This window comes from Saccopteryx bilineata, chromosome 3 (assembly GCF_036850765.1).
Source record: "Saccopteryx bilineata isolate mSacBil1 chromosome 3, mSacBil1_pri_phased_curated, whole genome shotgun sequence".
Taxonomy (NCBI): Eukaryota; Metazoa; Chordata; class Mammalia; order Chiroptera; family Emballonuridae; genus Saccopteryx; species Saccopteryx bilineata.
The window spans coordinates 151860703-151880869 of record NC_089492.1 but is presented as its reverse complement, the minus strand read 5'-3'; the positions used below and the strand labels follow the sequence as shown (position 1 = coordinate 151880869).

Here is a 20167-nt window from a genome sequence, read left to right as displayed (position 1 = left end):
CTGCATTCCCACCAGCAGTGCAGGAGGGTTCCCTTTTCTCCACATTCTTGCCAGCACTTATTCTGTGTTGTTTTGTTGATGAGCGCCATTCTGGCTGGTGTGAAGTGATATCTCATTGTGGTTTTAATTTGCATTTCTCTAATGATTAGTGATGTTGAGCATTCTTTCATATGCCTATTGGCCATCTGTATGTCCTCTTTGGAGAAGTGTCTATTCATTTCTTTCGCCCATTTTTTGATTGGATTGTTTGTCTTCCTGGTATTTTTACAAGTTTTTTATAAATTTTGGTTATTAACCCCTTATCAGACATATTGTCAAATATATTCTCCCATTGTGTAGTTTGTCTTTTTATTCTGTTCTTATTGTCTTTAGCTGTGCAGAAGCCTTTTAGTTTGATAAAGCTCCATTTGTTTATCCTGTCTTTTATTTCACTTGCCTGTGGAGTAGAATCAGTAAATATATTGCTGTGAGAGATGTCAGAGAGCTTACTGCGTATGCTTTCTTCTAAGATGCTTATGGTTTTACGGCTTACATTTAAGTCTTTTATCCATTTTGAGTTTATTTTTGTGAATGGTATAAGTTGGTGGTCTAGTTTCATTTTTTTTGCAGGTAGCTGTTTAATTTTCCCAACACCATTTGTTGAAGAGGCTGTCTTTACTCCAATGTATGCTCTTACCTCCTTTGTCAAATATCAGTTGTCCATAAAAGTGTGGGTTTATTTCTGGGTTCTCAGTTCTGTTCCATTGATCTATATGCCTGTTCTTATGCCAGTACCAGGCTGTTTTGAGAACAATGGACTTGTAGTATAACTTGATATCCAGAAGTGTGATACTTCCCACTTTATTCTTCCTTTTCAAGAGTGCTGAGGCTATTTGTGTTCTCTTTTGGTTCCATATAAATTTTTGGATTATGTGTTCTATATCTTTGAAGTAAGTCATTGGTATTTTAATCAGTATTGCATTGAATTTATAAATTGCTTTGGGTAATATAGACATTTTAATGATGTTTATTCTTTCTAACCATGAGCACGGCATATGCTTCCACTTGTTTATATCTTCCTTGATTTCCTTTATCAATATTTTATAATTTTCTGAGTACAAGTCTTTAATCTCCCTGGTTAAATTTACTCCTAGGTACTTTATTTTTTTGGTTGCAATGGTAAAGGGGATTACTTTCTTAATTTCTCTTTCTGACAGTTCATTGTTAGTGTGTAAAAATGCCTCTGATTTCTGAGTATTAATTTTATATCCTGCCACCTTGCTGAATTGATTTATCAGGTTTAGTAGTTTTTTGACTGAGAATTTCAAGTTTTCTATATACAATATCATATCATCTGCAAATAATGATAGTTTTACTTCTTCTTTTCCAATTTGGATGCCTTTTATTTCTTCTTCTTGTCTGATTGCTGTGGCTAGGACTTCCAGAATTATGTTGAATAAGAGTGGTGAAAGGGGGCACCCCTGCCTTGTTCCTGATCTTAAGGGTATTGCTTTTCATTTTTGCCCATTGAGTATGATGTTGGTTGTGGGTTTGTCATAGATGGCCTTTATCATGTTGAGGTATGTTCCCTGTATTCCCACTTTGCTGAGAGTTTTGATCATGAATGGGTGCTGGATTTTATCAAATGCTTTTTCTGCATCTATTGAAATTATCATGTGGTTTTTCTCCTTCCTTTTGTTTATGTGATGAATCACATTGATTGATTTGTGAATATTGTACCAGCCTTGCCTCCCAAGAATAAATCCAACTTGATCATGGTGTATGATTTTTTTCATATATTGCTGGATCCAGTTTGCTAATATTTAGTTGAGGATTTTAGCATCTAAATTCATCAGTCATATTGGCCTATAATTTTCTTTCTTTGTGTTGTCTTTGCCTGGTTTTGGAATCAGAATTATGCTTGCCTCATAAAAGTAGCTTGGAAGTCTTCCTTCCTCTTGAATTTTTTGAAATAGTTTGAGACAGATAGGAGTTAGTTCTTTGAATATTCAGTAGAATTCACTTGTGAAGCCATCAGGCCCAGGACTTTTCTTTTTTGGAGTTTTCTGATAACTGTTTCAATCTCATTTGTTGTAATTGGTCTGTTTAGGTTTTCTGATTCCTCCAGATTAATTTTTGGAAGATTATATGTTTCAAGGAATTTGTCCATTTCATCTAGGTTGTTTAGTTTTTTGGCGTACAATTCTTCATAGTATTTTCTTACAATATTTTGTATTTCTGTTGTGTCAGTTATTATTTCTCCACTCTTGTTTCTAATTTTATTTATTTGAATTCTCTCTCTTTTTATCTTGGTGAGTCTGGTTAAAGGTTCATTGATCTTGTTTACCTTTTCAAGGGACCAGGTCCTGGTTTCATTGATCCTCTGTATTGTTTCTTTAGCCTCTATGTCATTTATTTCTGCTCTGATCTTTATTATTTCCTTCCTTCTACTAACTCTGGGCTTTACTTGCTGTTCTTCTACTAGTTTTTTTAGATGTAGTGTCAAGTTGTTTATTTGGCTTTTTCTAGCTTCTTGAGGTATGCTTGTAATGCTATAAACTTCCCTCTCAGGACTGCTTTTGCTGTGTCCCATATATTTTGAGTTGATGTATGCTCATTATCATTCATTTCTAGGTATTTTTAAATTTCTTCTTTGATCTCATTGTTTACCCATTCATTATTTAATAACATGCTATTTAGTTTCCAAGTGTCTGAGTATTTTTCAGTTTTTCTGTTGTGGTTGATTTCTAGTTTCATGCCATTGTGATCAGAGAAAGTGCTCGATATGATTTCAATCTTCTTAAATTTGTTGAGACCACTTTTGTGCCCTAACATGTGGTCTATTCTAGAGAATGTAGCAAGAGCACTTGAAAAGAATGTATATTCTACTGCTTTAGGGTGAAAGGTTCTGAAGATATCTATTAAATTCAGTTGATCTAGTATGTCTTTTAAGTCTGCTGTTTCTTTGTTAATTTTCTTTCTTGAGGATCTATTTAGTGATGTTAGTGGGGGTATTGAAATCCCCTACTATTATAGTATTGCTGTTGATCTCACCCTTTAAATCAATCAAAGTTTGCTTTATATATTTAGGTGCTCCTATATTAGGTGCACAGATATTATAACGGTTATATCTTCCTGTTGGATTGCTCCCTTTATCATTATGTAGTGACCTTCTTTATCTCTTACTATAGTCTTTGTTTTAAAGTCCATTTTGTCTGATATAAGTATTGCTACCCCACCCCAGCTGTTTTTCATTTTCATTTGCGAGAAATATTTTTTTCCATCCTTTTATCTTCAGTCTATGTGCATCTTTTGTTTTAAGGTGTGTCTCTTGTAGACAGCGTATGTATGGGTCCTGTTTTCTTATCCACGCAGCTACCCTATGTGTTTTGATCGGATCATTTAATTCATTTACATTTAAGGTTATTATTGATATGTTAATTGTTTATTGCCTTTTTATTCTTTAAAACTGTATTCCTCTTTTGCTATATTCTTTTTTCCTTTGATCTGTTTACAACAGGCCCCTTAGCATTTCTTGCAGCCTTGGTTTGGTTGTAGTGAATTCCTTGAGATTTCTTTTGTCTGGAAAGCTTTGAATTTCTCCTTCAATTTTAAACGATAGCCTTGCTTGATAAAGTAGTCTTGGTTGTAGGTTCTTGTTCTGCATTACTTTGAATATTTCTTGCCATTCCCTTCTGGCCTCAAGTGTTTTTGTTGAGAAGTCAGAAGTCATCCTTTGACTTTGTAGGCTTCTTTGTAGGTGATAGTCTTTTTATCTCTAGCAGCTTTTAATATTTTCTCTTAATCACTTAGCTTTGGTATTTTAATTATGATGTGTCTTGGTGTTGATTTCTTTGGGTTTCTCCTTAATGGAGTTCTCTGTGCTTCTTGAACATGTGAGATGTTTTCCTGCTTTAATTTAGGGAAGTTTTCAGCTATGATATGATTGAACAAAGTCTCTATCCCTTGTTCTTTCTCTTCTTCTTCAGGAATTTCTGTGATGTAGATGTTATTTCTCTTCATGTTGTCACAGAGGTCTCTTAGAGTTTCCTCAGACTTTTTGAGTCTCTTTTCTTTTTTCTGCTCTGCTTCTGTGCCTTTATTTATCTTGTCCTTTAATTCGCTGATTGAATTCTCAACTTCATTCATCCTGCTTTTAATTCCTTCCATTGTGTTCTTTATTTCTAATATTGTATTTGTCATTTCTGACTAATTCTTTTTTATTATTTCAATATCCTTTTTTATATTTGCTATGTCTTTATTTAGGTGTTTGTAATGACCATCTATTGTTGTTCTATCTTTTAGCATCTTGCAATCATTATTTTAAACTCTGCATCTGGTAATTTGGTTATATCTGATTCATTCAGGACCTTTTAGGGGATTTCTCTTGATTCATTTTTGTTGCATTTCTCTGCCTTCTTATTTTCTCTGTGTAAAAGAAGATTTTGGCCACTGGAGTCCACTGGGTTTGACCTCTGTTCCCTAGGTATGGTCTGTCTTCAGGCCCATCACCCCCTCTGCTGTTGCTGCCTAGGGCGTTTGGGTATGGGTGTTGTCGGTGCCTGCCCACTGGGGCTGTTGCTGTGGTTTCTGCCTCTCCTTCACAGGAGTGGTGTTTTGCTTTTTGATCTAATCTGCTACTCTGTGTCTCTTTATTGGTGAGTTCAGTTCATTTATATTTAATTTAGTTATTGACACGAGGGTTTCTTATTGCCATTTTATATATTTGTTTCTGAAAGCTCTGTGTCTTGTTTGGTTCTTCTCTTTTGTTTTTCTGTCATTTGCTTTTGTTTGGTTGCATTCTGTACATCTTTCTTCTGTTTCTTCTTCTTTTTTTAACTATTTGTTTAAGTAGTGGTATTTTCAGGCGTAGTTACCTTTATATTAAAATAAAAACTATCATGTTGATTATAGACCATTATCTCATGAGTGCTTTTGCACTCTATCCTCCTTTGTTACTGTTTATCTTTGTCCTCTCCCTTTTTGTTATTGTTGTCACAGATTATCCTTGTCTTTATTGTTGTCTTATTGGAGCTTTTACTTGTAGTTTTGTTTTGTCCTTTGTATCTGGTTGAATAACCCCCTTTAGTATTTCCTGAAGTGGGGGATTTCTGGTGATAAATTTCCTTAGCTTTTCTATATTTGTAAATGTTTTTATTTCCCCTTCATATTTGAAGGATAGGTTTGATGGATATATTATTCTTGGCTGGTAGTTCCTCTCTTTCAGTACTTCAAATTTTGGGGTCTACTCTCTTCTGGCTTGTAGAGTTTCAGCTGAGAAATCTGATGATAGCCTAATAGGCCTTCCTTTATATTTTATATTCTTCTTTTCCCTAGCTGCCTTGAGGACTTTTAGTCATTGATTTGTGATAATTTCATTATGATGTGCCTTGGAGTAGGTCTGTTTGGGTTAATGTAACTTGGTACTCTGTGTGCTTCTTGGATTCGAGGCTCTTTTTCCACAGGCTTGGGAAGTACTCATCAATTATTTGTTTGAATATGTTCTCTATTCCCTTTTCCCTCTCCTCTTCTTCTGATATACCCATTATTATTATTATTATTATTTTGGTATTTTTCTGAAGTTGGAAATGGGGAGGCAGTCAGACAGACTTCCGCATGCGCCCAACTGGGATCCACCCGGCATGCTCACCAGGGGGCGATGCTCTGCCCATCTGGGGCATTGCTCTGTTGCAACCAGAGCCATTCTAGCACCTGAGGCAGAGGTCATAAATGCATCCCCAGCACCTGGGCCAACTTTGCTTCAATGGAGCCTTGGCTGCAGGAGGGGAAGTGAGAGACAGAGAGGAAGGAGAGGGGGAAGGGTGGAGAAGCAGATGGGCACTTCTCCTGTGTGCTCTGGCTGGGAATCGAACCCTGGACTCCTGCATGCCAGGCCAACGTTGTACCACAGATCCAACCAGCCAGGGCATACCCATTATTCTTTTATTGCTCTTTATGATGGGGTCAGACAGTTCTTGTAGAGCTTTTTCATTTTTAAAAAATTCATTAGTATCTCTCTTCTTCTCTCTGTAGTATCTCTAGTTGCCTGTCTTCAATGCCACTAATTCTCTCCTCTATCTGGCTTGTCCTATTAGCTAAGCTTATTACCTCATTTTTCAGTTCATGTATTGAGTTTTTCATCTCTGTTTGCTTCTATTTTATAGTTTCAATTTTCTTCTTGTTCTTCAAAATGTTTTCTGAGCTAAGTTGCCTTTTAGTGTTTTCCTGTATATTAATGAGTCTTTTTAGAACTTCAATTTTGAATTCTCTGTCATTTAGCTCCAAGGTTTCCATGTAAGTAAGATTTTTTTTCTGGAGATTTATCATCATCAATCTGAGCTATGTCTCTTTCTTGTGTATCCATGATATTTGATTTCTTTTTCCTGATGGCATTTGAGTGTGGTATTGTGAATAACACTAACAAGATATAACTAAAAAAATAAAAATAAAAATGAAAAAAACACAGTGAAAAAATGAAAATTCTATAGATAATGATAAGTGGAAAAAAAACTACAGAGAACAAGGAGCATGAACCAAGGAAAAGTGAAAAAAGAGAAAAAATGAAGTAAAAAACAAGCAAAATGCCACAAAAAAGGTATGAGTCCAAAATATAATAATTTGATGAAAAATGTTGTTCAGATGAGAGAAAAAAAGAAAAAAGAGAGAAGAAAAGGGAAGAGAGAAAAAAAGAAGTGAAAGAGAAGATGTCATATATGAAACCCTCACAAAAAGAGAATAAAAAATATAACAACTATGGATAATGAAGTTCAAATGGAAAAATGAGAAAAATGAAAAAGGAAAGAAGAAAAATTGAGAAAAAGCAAAAAACAATTTTTTATTTTCAAGTTTTGAGAGGTAACTTTCCCTTTTTACAGAAGGTGGTGCTATACTACAAGTTTTTCCTCTGTAGGTTTCTTTGGTGGAGTTCAGCTTAGACGTTGCTATTGTAATGACACAGGCAGAGCCACAGTTGCATTGGTAGGTAGGGCTTGTTTTTAGGGCTTTGCAATTGTATGGCTTTAACAATGGCAGTCTCAGATCTCCAGTTGTCTCTCCCCATGTCCCAACAGGGCAGGGATCAAATGCCTGGCACCTCTACCTTTTGCAGGAGCAAGCAGCCTGGAGACTCAGGTATGGGGGATCCTCTACTGCCACTATTTACACAGCAAGGGGAGCAATGCATAACCAGGTCCTTCCTCCAATACTACTGAAAACATGGTCTTGGTCAGTGAAGGGGCTGCACACTGGGAGCCAAGAGCTTTGGGAGTGGGAAGGGCAGGGCACAGATCGCAGATTAAGCACGCCACCACATCACTTTGTGGGCCATGGGGCAAATTGACCATGCCTCAGCGCCCTATTTCTGATCTCCATGGGCTATTTGTGTGCCGATCTTCAGAGCCCTCTGCAGGCTATGTGCACACTCAGTGCCTGAGACCTCAGATGGAGCCCTGCAATGCAGGTAGATGCCAGAGACTATCGAGTTCCTGCTCTTGATTGTGCACCTGCCTTAATTCAGTTCCTTTCTCTCAGTCCCTCAGTCTCTCCACTTCTCCCAGCTCTAAATAAAACCCATGCTAAAAGTGCCTCCCTCCCTCAGATCAGTGAGGAAAGAGAGAAACTCTGTCCTCCAGCTTTTTTCCTCCATGAGTGGATTCTATCTTCAGCTGCCTTTTCACCCAATCATATCTTTATCTCGTGTGTGTATATTTAAGGTCCTTCTGGGTATTCTGCATTTTAGTTGCTAAATTTGTTGAAATTTCAAGGGGAGAGATTAGAAATATCTCTCACGCTGCCATTTCTCTGATGTCACTCCAGGTCCTATCCTTGCTTTTGCATTTTTAATGGCTTTGATTTTCTATTCACCTTCCATATCCATTTCTTCATTGATACTCTATTTGCCTTTAATTCTTTATGTATATTCATAATAGTGTTTGGAAGTTTGTTAAATACAACATCTGGACTCTAGGTTTCTATTGACTGTACATTAAAATTTATTTTAAATTTTGGCCCTGGCCAGTTGGCTCAGTGGTAGAGCATTGGCCTGGCATGTGGAAGTCCTGGGTTTGATTCCCAGCCAGGGCACACAGGAGAAGCACTCATCTGCTTCTCCACCCTTCCCCCTCTCCTTTCTCTCTATCTCTTTCTTCCCTTCCCGCAGCCAAGGCTCCACTGGAGCAAAGTTGGCCCAGGTACTGAGGATGACTCCATGGCCTCTGCTTCAGGAGCTAGAATGGCTCCAATTGTAATGGAGCAGTGTCCCTGATGGGCAGAGTGTCGCCCCCTAGTGGGCTTGCCAGGTGGATCCTGGTCAGGTGCATGCAGGAGTTTGTCTGTCTGCCTACCTGCTTCTCACTCCAGAAAAAGACAAAAAAATTGATTTTTAAATTTACTGATTTTAGAGAGAGAGGAAGGGAGAAGGAGAAAGAGAGAGAGAAATATTGATCTGTTTCTGTATGTGCCCTGACTGAGGATTGAATGATGGGCAACCTCTGCGTATTAGGATGACACACTAGCCAACTGAGCTATCAGACCAGGTCCTAATAACTGTTTTTTACCCATTTGGATAGAACACACTTTCCTGTTTCTTTTCATACCTACTAAGTATTTTGATTGAAATCTGGAAAATCAGACACTTTATTTAATATATTTCAGTGATATATTCTATTGTGTTCTTCAAGGTTTTTAAAAAAATTTTTGTTTGTTTTTGTCTGTGTCTTTTTTTTCCTATTCTAGTAGGAAGTTAACTTGCCTATACTTACACTGCAGACATTTTTTTCTTGTTGAAGCAGTTCACATCTCTAGTCTGTTCCTATGGGTTCTCACTGCTGGCAACAAGGCTATTTCCCCTAAGCCTACATAATTTGGTGCTCAGCCAAAAATTTGGGAAGATTTTGGAGTTCCCTCTTTCAGTGATTTCCTTGCTTAAAAATTTCAGCTGCCCTGCCAGCCTTTCCCTTGATCCTGCAACCCTGCAGGACTAGATTACTCCTGCCCAAGCTGTATATAATTTGGAAATGCATTTTAGTTCACAAGCAGCAAATATGCAGACTTAGCTCCACACAGCTCTGTTTCTCAAGAGATTCCTCTCTGTTCTCTGTCTTTTTTTATTTTAAACAGGACTTCCTGGTTCTTCCTTATGCATACATAATTCAGTGATCAGCCAGAAATTAGAGCAGAGTTTTTATTCAGGTTTTATGACTCTCTCTTACTGTGGTTTCTTGCTGATGGATTTTCTTCTTTAAATTTTTACTTATTTTCCAGCCTTACACTCTTTCTTGTTTGTTTGTTTGTTTTTCTGAAGTGAGAAGCAGGGAGGCAGAGAGACTCCTACATGCACCCGACTGGGATCCACCCAGCAAGCCCACTAGGGGGTGATGTTCAGCCCATCAGGGGCATTGCTCCTTTGCAACCAGAGCCATTCTAGCACCTGAGCTGGAGGCCATGGAGCCATCCTCAGTGCCTGAGCCAACTTTGCTCCAGTGGAGCCTTGGCTGCAGGAAAGGAAGAGAGAGATAACAAGAAAGGAGAGAGGGGAGGGTGGAGAAGCAGATGGGCACTTCTCCTGTGTAACCTGGCCAGGAATCAAACCCAGGACTTCTACATGCTGGGCGACACTCTACCACTGAGCCAACTGGCCAGGGCCTCCAGCCTTGAACTCTTATCTCTGGTACCTTGAACCAGTCAGACTGCATTTTTCTATTTTCTTGGCCGTGAAAATTTGAAGGTACCCTCCTGCCAGTGTCACAACCACATAGATCTTCCTTCTTCCAGTTGCAGTTTCTAGAGAATACACTGTCCATATTCTATAAGCCTTTGAACATTTTATTGTGTCTTCAAATACGTAATTTAAAAAATATTTTATCCAGGTCTTAAAATTGTTATCTGTGAAAGGATCAGCATTACCACTAGATGTTGCGGTGTTACTGGAAGTTCTCTGATTTAGTTCTAATGTGTAGTTCTCTTATAATGAATAACAATGAACATCTTTTCATATTTTAAGTCTGTTCTTATATTTTGTGAGTCAGTCATGTCTATTGCCTATTTTTCTTCCAGGTTTTTAGTAATATTTTCCCCTGAATTTTTAAGAGTTCTGCATATTTTAGGGACTTCAGCCCTTATGCCACTTTTATATTAAATTCCCACATATATTTGAATCTGTTTCTGGACACTATTCCATTTCATTGATCTACTTGTCTTTTTTGCACTGGCACCACACTGTTTTAGGAAGTAAGATATTAGTGTTCTATATGTTAGCTTATTTTATGTTTCTTTTTCAGCATTTTCTAGTTACTTTCATGTTTATTTTTTTAAATGAACTTTTATTATCAACTTTCCAAACCTCATAAAGTATTTTCTGTTATCTTTACTGGGATTAGGTTGCACAAATGAACTCAGGGAGACAGGTAATTGAGCCATCCTATCAAAACATAAGGGATTTTTAAGCCTACTTTTGTAGACTTTCAAGAATGTTTTAAAGTTTTTTAATATTATTTTTGCACATTTCTTGTTAAGTTTATTCTCTGAAAAGTTGCTCCTCATTTTTCAAGGATTTCATATTTGTGAATTTATTTACTACAATTTATTTGTAACTCTAAAATCAATACTTAAAGCATTTTGCAGATACGTGTATACTCAGAATGTTGAAAATTTGATTCACCTTTCTACCTTTTCTTTCAGCTCTTAATGTAAAACAATGTCCTTTTATTTGGTGGCATATTTAGTGCCATGTTTCTCATGTTCTGTGTTACATGTTGATTTCACTGTTTAGATGGCCCCCAAGTTTTGTGTTGAAGTGCCATCCAGTGTTCCCAAATGAAAGAAGGCTGTGGGGTGCCTTACAAAGGAATTAGGGGTTAGATTCAGCTTCTTTCAGGCAGGAGTTCTAGTGCTGTTGGCTATGAGCTCTATGTTAATAAATCAACAATACATATTAAGTAAGGTGTCTTTAAACAGACACACACACACATGAAAGGTTACATATTGATCAATTGGTAGAAATTATGTGACTGGAGGCTTTCAGGAATCTAACCCTGTTCTTCTCCTAAGAACAATGATTCAATATTTGCTAAATTCAGTTTTAGAGGGGACTTTATAGAATGTAACTGCAATGAATAATGAGAACCAACTCTTTTATTTTATTTACTGCTATTATAAATTAAGTTTTCTTCATCAGTATACCTTCTAATGGCTCATTATTTGTGTACATGAAAGCTACTGATTTCTGTATATTAAATTTCTACACTGCCACCTCACTGAGTTATTTTTATTGTTTCAATTAGCACTGTGAAATTATTTCAGGTTTTTCAGGTATACGCTTTTATCACATACAAATATAATTTTACTTCTTTACACTGTTGTTATTGCAATTTTTCCCAGCACATCAATTGGGCACCATCAATGAAGGTCAACACAGGAACATATCACTTAATGTCATTGACCATATCATGCTTTGTAATGGGATATCAACAAACTAGTATCATGTGTATCAGTCCTGTAGTCCTTCATCCCTGCACTCATGGAGATGAAGGAGAGGTAGAACAGAGAGAGATAACCACCTTTCAAAAGTTTGAGGTCTCTGAGCCTGGCACACTGTCAGCACTCAATTGTTTTTTGAATAATTGAACAAATGTGTGCAGGTTCACATGAAACATGTGTGCATGAATGAATTACAGTGCTGGATGAATGGTTTCCTTCCTACCCAACCCATTCTCCAGTGTGCAGACCAAACCCAGGCTCCAGAGCCTTCCTGCTTCCTGCCTGGAAGAGGCTTGGCTCTGGGTATCAGCGCACCTCCCACCACTCTCCGCCTTGCCATTTCCTCACTCCTCATTTCCCTTCCTCACGGCATTACTACTTTTAGCCTGATGCTGAGCACATGTCTCTCTTTCTTACACATTTTTGGAAGTGAATTCCTCTTTTCATTTCTTTGCCATAAACCTTGGTGACTCTCTGGCTTTCAGGAATGTGAGCAATACTTTTTTTTTTTAATTTTATAAATAAATTTTTATTTTAATGGGGTGACATCAATAAATCAGGGTACATATATTCAAAGAAAACATTTCCAGGTTATCTTGTCATTTAGTTCTGTTGCATACCCATCACCCAAAGAGAGATTGTCCTCCGTCACCCTCTATCCAGTTTTCTTTGTACCCCTCCCCCTTCCCCTCCCCCTCTCCCTCCTTCCCTCCCCCTACCCCCCAGGAATGTGAGCAATACTTTTAATTAGTTTGTGAATGTTTAAGTATTGGAATGCTGCCCTAACTTTTGCAAAAAGCATCCAATATTTTTATTATTAATAATCTATCCCCAAAGCTATAATTAACTAGAAGAAGAAGCTTGAATGAGTTTTTTTATTTCTGAAATTAATAAAGCTAATTTTACTAAGATATTAATGAATAGACGTGAATACTTTTATATGTTATTGCTAACATGTGTTAAAAGAAAAAAATAACATACAATCTAAGAGTTTTGAAATGTTTCCAACATAAGAGTTTTTATTCTGGTTCTGTGCTCAATTAGAGGTACCTACAACAGACTACAGACAAAAATAATTAGGGAGGGCTCAGTAAAAATCTCCAGAAACAATAAAATAGGGAATGTTTAGTCTTGCTTCTCTCTTGCAAGTTTCTAGGTCTTAATTTCAGTTCTAACATTAAATGATAAGATTCCCAAATCATATTAGATAATCAATTTAAAACAAAATTTCAGGCTTGGATTATAGCTAACTAACTTCCAAAATTTTTGAAATCCTACGACAGTAATTGGTCAGATTGAACTTCTGGATGCAGAGTGTCTACTACAAGATTGAGTATAGTTTTTTGAGGACAGGGAAAAGAATAAGATAAAAAATGGAAAAGCCAAAATCAATAAGCTTCAACAGGTAGGACCCAGGTGGGGGTGGCAGAGAGTCTACCTTTGTTACAAACAGGGAAGGGAAATGGACTGCAGGGGGAGGCTTTGCCTCAGGCGGGGCTAGGTCCACAGTGTCAAAGGGCTTGACTCAGGTCTGGGCAGCCCTGGAGGAACACGGCTCTCTCAAACATGCTGCTACTAGACTGTTTTAAGGTTTCTCTGTGACAGTCCTCAGCCCTTTGCTGCTGTGAGTGGCTCTATGAGCGCAGGGCCGGGCTGCTCAGGTGAAGGTGTGGCAGCGAGGGCTTGGCTGTAATTCCTAAACCTCAGGCCCGAGACCTTCTCTGGGGAAGTGGATGTCAGCTTTACTTAAGGTATTAAAGTTTTTGTTGTACTGGGACCTAACTGGGCCTAGAAACTGGGGGGTAATCTAGTATGTACTACTTTTGAAGGAGATTTCAGGGTGTTCTGGTGATAAACAATGCCATCTCCTGCCCACCTTGAGTTTGGGGTGTCTCTTAAAGGAGGATTCCTGAGACCTGTCGCCATGGGAAGGGTCACCTGAATCCAAGGTCACCACCTCCTGGAGAGGTAACCTCTTGGCAGGTTTCTTTTTCTTTCTTCTGGGGTTCTCCTGTCTCAGCTCTCGTAAATCCGCAGTGCCAGCTTCTTTGATTGGGCATACTAGGCAAGTTGAGTTTTTCATCATGTCCATGTCCTCCCTAAAGAGATGGAAATCAGGTTACTCTGGTCTTGACAGCTGCTGCATCTGCAGAGAGATCCCAACCAAGAGATAACAAGTGTAGGCAAGGATGTGGAGGAAAGAAGACCTTTGTGCGCTATTAGTGAGAACACATGTTGGTGCAACCACTATGAAAAACAGTCTTAAGGAGCCTCAAAAAATTAAAAATAGAACTATCATATGGCCCAGCAATTCCACTTCTGGGTATATAGCCAAAGAAAATGAAATCATTATCTTGAAGAAATATCTGCATGCCTATGCTCATTGCAGCATTATTCACAATAGCTAAGACATGGAAACAACCTAAGTGTCCATTGATGGATGAATGCATAAAGAAAATGTGATGTACATAGCAGAATATTATTTAACAGTAAAAAAGAAAGAAACTTTGCCATTTGTGATAATATAAATGGATCTTGAGGATATTATGTTAGGCAAAATTTGTCAGAAAAAGCAAATATTATATATGATGTCTCTCATATGTGGTATCTGAAAGAAAGAAGCCAAACTCATAGAAACTGAGCAGGATGGTGGTTGCCAGGGCCTGGGGATGAAGGTGGGAGAAATGGAGACATGTTGGTCAAAGGACACACACACACACACACACACACACACAAAAAAAAAAAAAAAAAAAAAAAAAAAGAAGAAGAAAGACAATATACTGGGCAATTTTTATTCAGAAATGTTCTCTTTCAAAGAAAGTGTCTTTTTAAAAATTTTTAAGTTTGAAATTAAATTTAATGGGATGACATTGATCAACAAGAGTACATCAGGTTTTGGTGAACATCAGGTTTGGTGTTCATCAGGTTTTGGTGAACATCTCTATAGCCTTTAAGCTGCTGTCTGTGCTGTATGCCCATCACCCAAAGTCAAATAATTTTTTGTCACCGTATATTTATTTCTCTTTTCTCCCTTCCTCTCACCCTCTCCCCCAGGTAATTATTTCACTTTTAGTTATGTCCATGAGCCTCAGTTTTATATCTCACCTATGGATGATATATATTTGTCCATCTTTATTCCCCTACCTCCAGGACCCCCTCTCCTGGTAACCACTTCACTCTAGAGAACACCTTGACTTCTTTTTAGCCATGCCATCATGGCACACCATGTTGGAAACTCACCTTTTTTACAGCCTTCAGGTTAATTTAAGGACACCAGCTGCCTGGTGTTAAAATACATATTTTATATATAGAGAGAAACCATATATTTTATAGAGAGAAAGAGGAAGGAGGGAGAAAGAGAAAAGTATCAACTCACTGTTCCACTTAGTTGGGCCATTGATTGCTTCTCATATGTGTCCTGACCAAGGCTCGAACTGGTGAGTTTGGGGTTCTAGCTGATGCCCTTAGGATCAGCTGATGCCCTTGGTATAGTTGACACTGGGCTTGAGCCAGCACCCTCAGTGCTTTGGGCTAACACTTTATCCACTGCACCAGAAGCCAGGGCATAAACCATATTTTGTTTTCATAATCTGTATCCACCATCTTGATCACTCAGCCTTCCTTCTGAATAACTTTGATGATGGCTAGTTTGGAGGCTTTTGGAAATTGTCAAGGAAATGATACAGTGGGAAAAGATTTTTAGTTATTTCTAAATAGAAAATTACTTTGATCAAATCCCTCTTCAAAAAGTTTAGCACATGTGATAACTTTTTAAAGACTGGCTCAGAGACCTTGGAGGTAATTTCCAAGAGAGAGTAAAAAATTGGCTTCACTACTTCATACCTATTAAGATAGCTATTATCCAAAGGAAACTAAATAAAACCAAAATATAACAAGTATTGACAAGGATGTGGAGAAACCAGAGTCCTGGTGAATGGCTGCTGGAATGTGCAGTGGTACAGCTGCTGTGGGAGTCAGTGTGGCAGTCCTCAAAATATTAAAAGTAGAAGTACCATATGATCCAGCAATGACACTTCTGGGTATATACCCACAAGAATGAAAGCAGTGACTCAGACAGGTATCTGCACACCCATGTTCACAGCAGCATTATTTACAATAGTCAAAATGTGAAAGCAAACCAGTGTTCGTTGACAGATAAATGGGTAAACCACAATATGGTAAATACATACAATGGGATATTATTCAGCCTTAAAAAATGAAAGGAAGTCTAGTATTTGCTATAACATGGATAAGCCAGGAGGGCATTATGCCAAGTGAAATAAACCAGTCACAAAATGAAGAATACTGTGTGATTCCACTTATGTGAGATCCCTAGAATAATCAAAATCATAGAGAAAGAAAGTAGCATGGTGGTTGCCAAGGGCTGTGGGGAAAGAGGGAATAGGGAGGTAGTGTTCAATAGCGACAAAATTTTAGTTTGGGAGGATGAAAAAGTTCTGAAGATGGATGATGGTGATGGCCATATAACAATGCGAATGTATTTAATGTCACATGTATACTTAAAATGGTCAATTTTATGTTATATTTGTACATTTTACCATAATAAAAGAAATGGCCTGAACAATAGCAGTAGCATTGGAAAAAGGCTTCCCAGAAGGCCACAGCCAAAATTACCTTTAATTATAAGGCCAGCACCTGTGTGAATTCTCTGAGGCCAGGTCCTCAAGATTCATCTTGAATCTCACTACCAGTTTGTAATTACAAGCCCTATTCTTTGAAATCTAAACTCTAATCCACAACATTACCATCAGTTATTATTCAAATTGCCACCTCCTTCCAGAGCAAACTAAGTTGACACAAGCACTTTCCTTTTCAGGGATTGTCTCTATTTTCTGTGGGTTAGGATGGATCACAGCCCAGTCCCTATCCTATAACGTTTGAAATAGCCACAAGGAAGAAGGAGAGGGAAGTGGACTTTTTCAGGTATAATGAAAGTGCCTGAAGAGTGAGGTAGAGGAAACGCTTGCCCAGCTACCTGGAAGGATCCCAGGAAGAAGATCTCAGAAGGAACCCAAGAAGAGAGCAAGAGAGACCAAGAAGCAGTGTGTCTAGCCTTCAGCAGGGGCTTGGTCGTGTAAATTATGGACCACCTGAAAATTAAATCTGAGCGGGTGATCATGATACAAGAGGCATCCTTGTCATGCAAAGTTGCAAATAATATAGTGTTGAGTGGGAAAAAGTTACAATACTTTTCATTCTTGTTATTAAAGAATGTGAATATATAAGAAAGACTGGAAACCTTTGTATCAGTCTAATAGTTTCCCAGGGAAGTGGATTCCAGTGGAATTGTCACTTTTCCACATTTAAAAAATTTTTTGCAACTGTCATCAATGATAAAGAGAAACAAAGATTTTTAATTTAAGTAATAAGAATCAACACAGAAAACACTCTCGAAGGCAATATAGCAAATGTAGATGGTGATTACTTTTGAAATATGGGACTTGATGGTTTTTATATTCCTTTTGTTTTTTCTTTACTTTCTAAATTATAGTAAGCATGCATTACTTCTGGACTAAGAATAAAACAATACAGGTTGTCATGATTAGAATAAAGAGCAGAAAGGGATGATGATCAAAGAAAAGCTTCCACAACACTCAGCCAGATGCTGCTCTGCCACCCTATTATAGTCTCCAGACACTGACTTAGTCCAAGTTCAAGATACTCCACTAAGAAACAGAGGAGCCTGACCTGTGTTGGCGCAGTGGATAAAGCGTTGACCTGGAAATGCTGAGGTCGCCGGTTCAAAACCCTGGGCTTGTACGGTCAAGGCACATATGGGAGTTGAAGCTTCCTGCCCCTCCCCCCTTCTGTCTGTCTGTCTCTCTCTCTCTCAATCTCTCTCTCTCTCCTCTAAAATGAATAAATAAATAAATAATAATTAAAAAAAAAAAAGAAACAGAGGAGACAGGAGGGCAGGGCAGGTGCTCCGCTGTGCAGGCTCTGGCCCCGCCCACCACAACGCTGGCGGCCTGGCCTGAATGCTCTGCAAGGGAACGCTGCTCTGGACTCCTCACCGGCAGCCTTCCTAGTCACCTTGCCAGAAAGGCCCTGCTAAATGACTTTTTCACCCACCTCATCCAAAACGGAGTTAAGTGTCCTAGTAATTATTTTAGGATACAGATTTGGTGACTATGACAAGTAGTCCCACACTGGTGGGGGAGCCGGCCCGGGCCTCTGTTGGTTGGCTGCTCAGGGAAATAGCTGAGCCACTCTGCACCACCTGAGTCGGAGCCCATCTCTATCTCTGTGCCGCCAAAGGAGACCCACAAACTCCAAGTGAAATTAGAGGGGATTCCTGACCCCTTTCTCCTGGTTTTGCTCAAAACCATCCTTTACCTCCAAGGTCATGGCTTTGACTCCACCCTGGTTGGCCCCACGGCCTGGGTCTTGCCTGCTCTCTAGGCCTCAGCTTACTCTTACTGACTCTCCTTTAACTCACCTTTAGCAATCATACTGCCTCAGATGAAAATAAGTTCACACCCCTGTTGCTCCTGGAAACCACTGCCCAACCCTACACACTCACCTGGATCCAAGCAAGCCGTGGCCAGCACCTCACTCTCAATACACCAGACAGAGAGGTGAGTGGCCGTAACAACCACCTAATCTAACTGATGCTCTATAGACTTCACTAGAAGGCCTGAGTCCTTACAAATAAAAGAGGATTAATTCCTTCATATTAATGCAGAGGTCAGAGTGTTATTCTCAAAGGTCAATAAAATAATGTTGGATTTGAGGTTAGAGCTAGATAGACCAATAACCAGTAGGTAAAAGTTACGACAATGAAGGAAGAATAATCATAGAACCTATATTTTAAGCAAAAAGTCCCCCACCTCTACTTTTCTCCATGAGGACTTAGAGATTACAGATCTCAACTCAGAAACTGGCAAAGATATAAGTAACATTCAGGGAGTAAACAGTTGGGTCCACTTACACTTTTGGATCCTCCTGAACGGGAGGCGACTTTATGTGAGAACAAGAGAGAGCATACTTGTTTTGGCTGATCTTTATAAGTGCACTCCTAGGGCAAAATTCCTGTAATATCAAAGAGTTAACTCAATTTAAATCAGACATGCCCATGATTCAGATGTAATTTTATTCTAGCTCAACCCATTATAAGAGCAACTAGCTATTATCCTATTCAGAGTCATACTTAAAAAAAGTCATGGTTGAATTCTCTGTCATTTCTCCATATCCTGGATCATTTGCCAAGTCATTCACATAGGATGCAGTGGGTGTGCGCGTGCTCGCGCGCACACACACACACACACACATACACACTTTTATACAACTGCCACCTGTAAGGCTGGTGGGTGCTGCCATGTTCACGCAGATTTGCATTGAATTTAGGCAGATGGCAAAGGAACAGTGGAGACAGAAGATGGTGTGGGCCATTCCATTTATTAAAGTCTCGCAATGGCGGATGAGCAAACAGGCAGGGAAGACCACTTCCCTCTCACTCAGGATTCACCAGACTCACAGCCCCACACCAGCCTTAGCAGGGCTCACAAGCCCCTCAGCACTCTCTAGCAAAACAGTTTGGGCAGAAATACCCCTTCTTCAGCAAACAATAGCAAACAATCTCCCCTTCCCGTGGAGGCAGGCAATCCTCAATTTGCAATCTGCTGCCCTCAGGGCAAGCACATTCAGCCTTCCATATACCACACACACAGTGCTGCCCAATACAAGCCAGCAAACCTAAAAACACTTGTTACAACTTGTTTGCCCAACATTCTACCCCTTTATGGTTTGTTTCACAATCAACACCACAGCTATCCCTGTGGAGGAATGAGGTACATTACATAAACAAACAGACTACAGCAATAGTATAAGTTATATAATTATAACAATTAGAAAGGTGCCCTTTACAGTGTTTCCCTGAGCACTCTGCCCAAGGTGCAGACTGGAGGCTCTTCTCTAGCCCCCTGCTCCACGGTAGATGGGAGGGCCTGTGTAGTCCAGGGCTGTGTCCATAGAAACCGTAAAGTGTCCTTGGTGCTTCTCTTAAACTGGATGTGAGCAGCTTCCTGGTGCAGGAGGGCCTCCACTGAAGCTGCTCCCCTCCCCCCCATAGGGTCTTTTAAACTGTCTAAAAGTGGCATGTCCATGCAACAAGGGAGCCAGTGCACCTCTCTGGTTGTAGTCCCAGAGTTCATTATACCATTCAGTGATCAGTCCATGATAGACAGCCCAGCTGTCTGTGCAAATCACCAAGGTAAAGGTCCATTATAGGCAGCTAGGTTCATATAGGACCTCAGGCCTCCCCTCTCATCCCTGCCGTCATGGCAGCTCTGAAGATGCTGCCCCAAGGAGGAACGTGCAGCAACAGTGGCCAGCCTCTCCATCTCTGCTCCAGAGAGCTTGGTGCCATCCATCCCTGTGTTTCACAATCTCAGTTACCAGGCTACCAGGGGCTCAGTGGGTTTTTGCCTGAACTGTGCCTCCAACCCCATCAGCTCTGTCTGGCTAGTAGGGCTGGACCACAGAGTGTTCTATTACCTGGGGAGGAGGCTGTAGCTGCCAGAGGGACTTTTTTCTGCTGGGTTTTTACCTTCTGAACCACCATTGTCCAAGCTCTGAGTGTGTGGGCAGCAGCTTCAGCCTGAGTCTCCTTATCCTCAGCAGAGGAGCTGGAAATGTGCACTCTCATGGACTCAGAGCCACTCCACCGATACAGCTCCATCTTTGGCTCCTG

At 39.4% G+C, this 20167-nt stretch overlaps 1 protein-coding gene across 1 annotated transcript in view; it reads right to left on the bottom strand.

Annotated features, from left to right (window-relative positions):
• Positions 1–13287: 13287 nt before the first annotated feature.
• VWA3B (von Willebrand factor A domain containing 3B) overlaps positions 13288–20167 on the bottom strand; it is a 271732-nt gene continuing 264852 nt past the window's right edge. The window contains 3 exon segments of the mRNA XM_066267787.1: positions 13288–13331; positions 13334–13553; positions 18407–18507. Of these exon segments, the coding sequence (XP_066123884.1) occupies positions 13290–13331; positions 13334–13553; positions 18407–18507 (363 nt within the window). The 3' untranslated portion in view covers positions 13288–13289.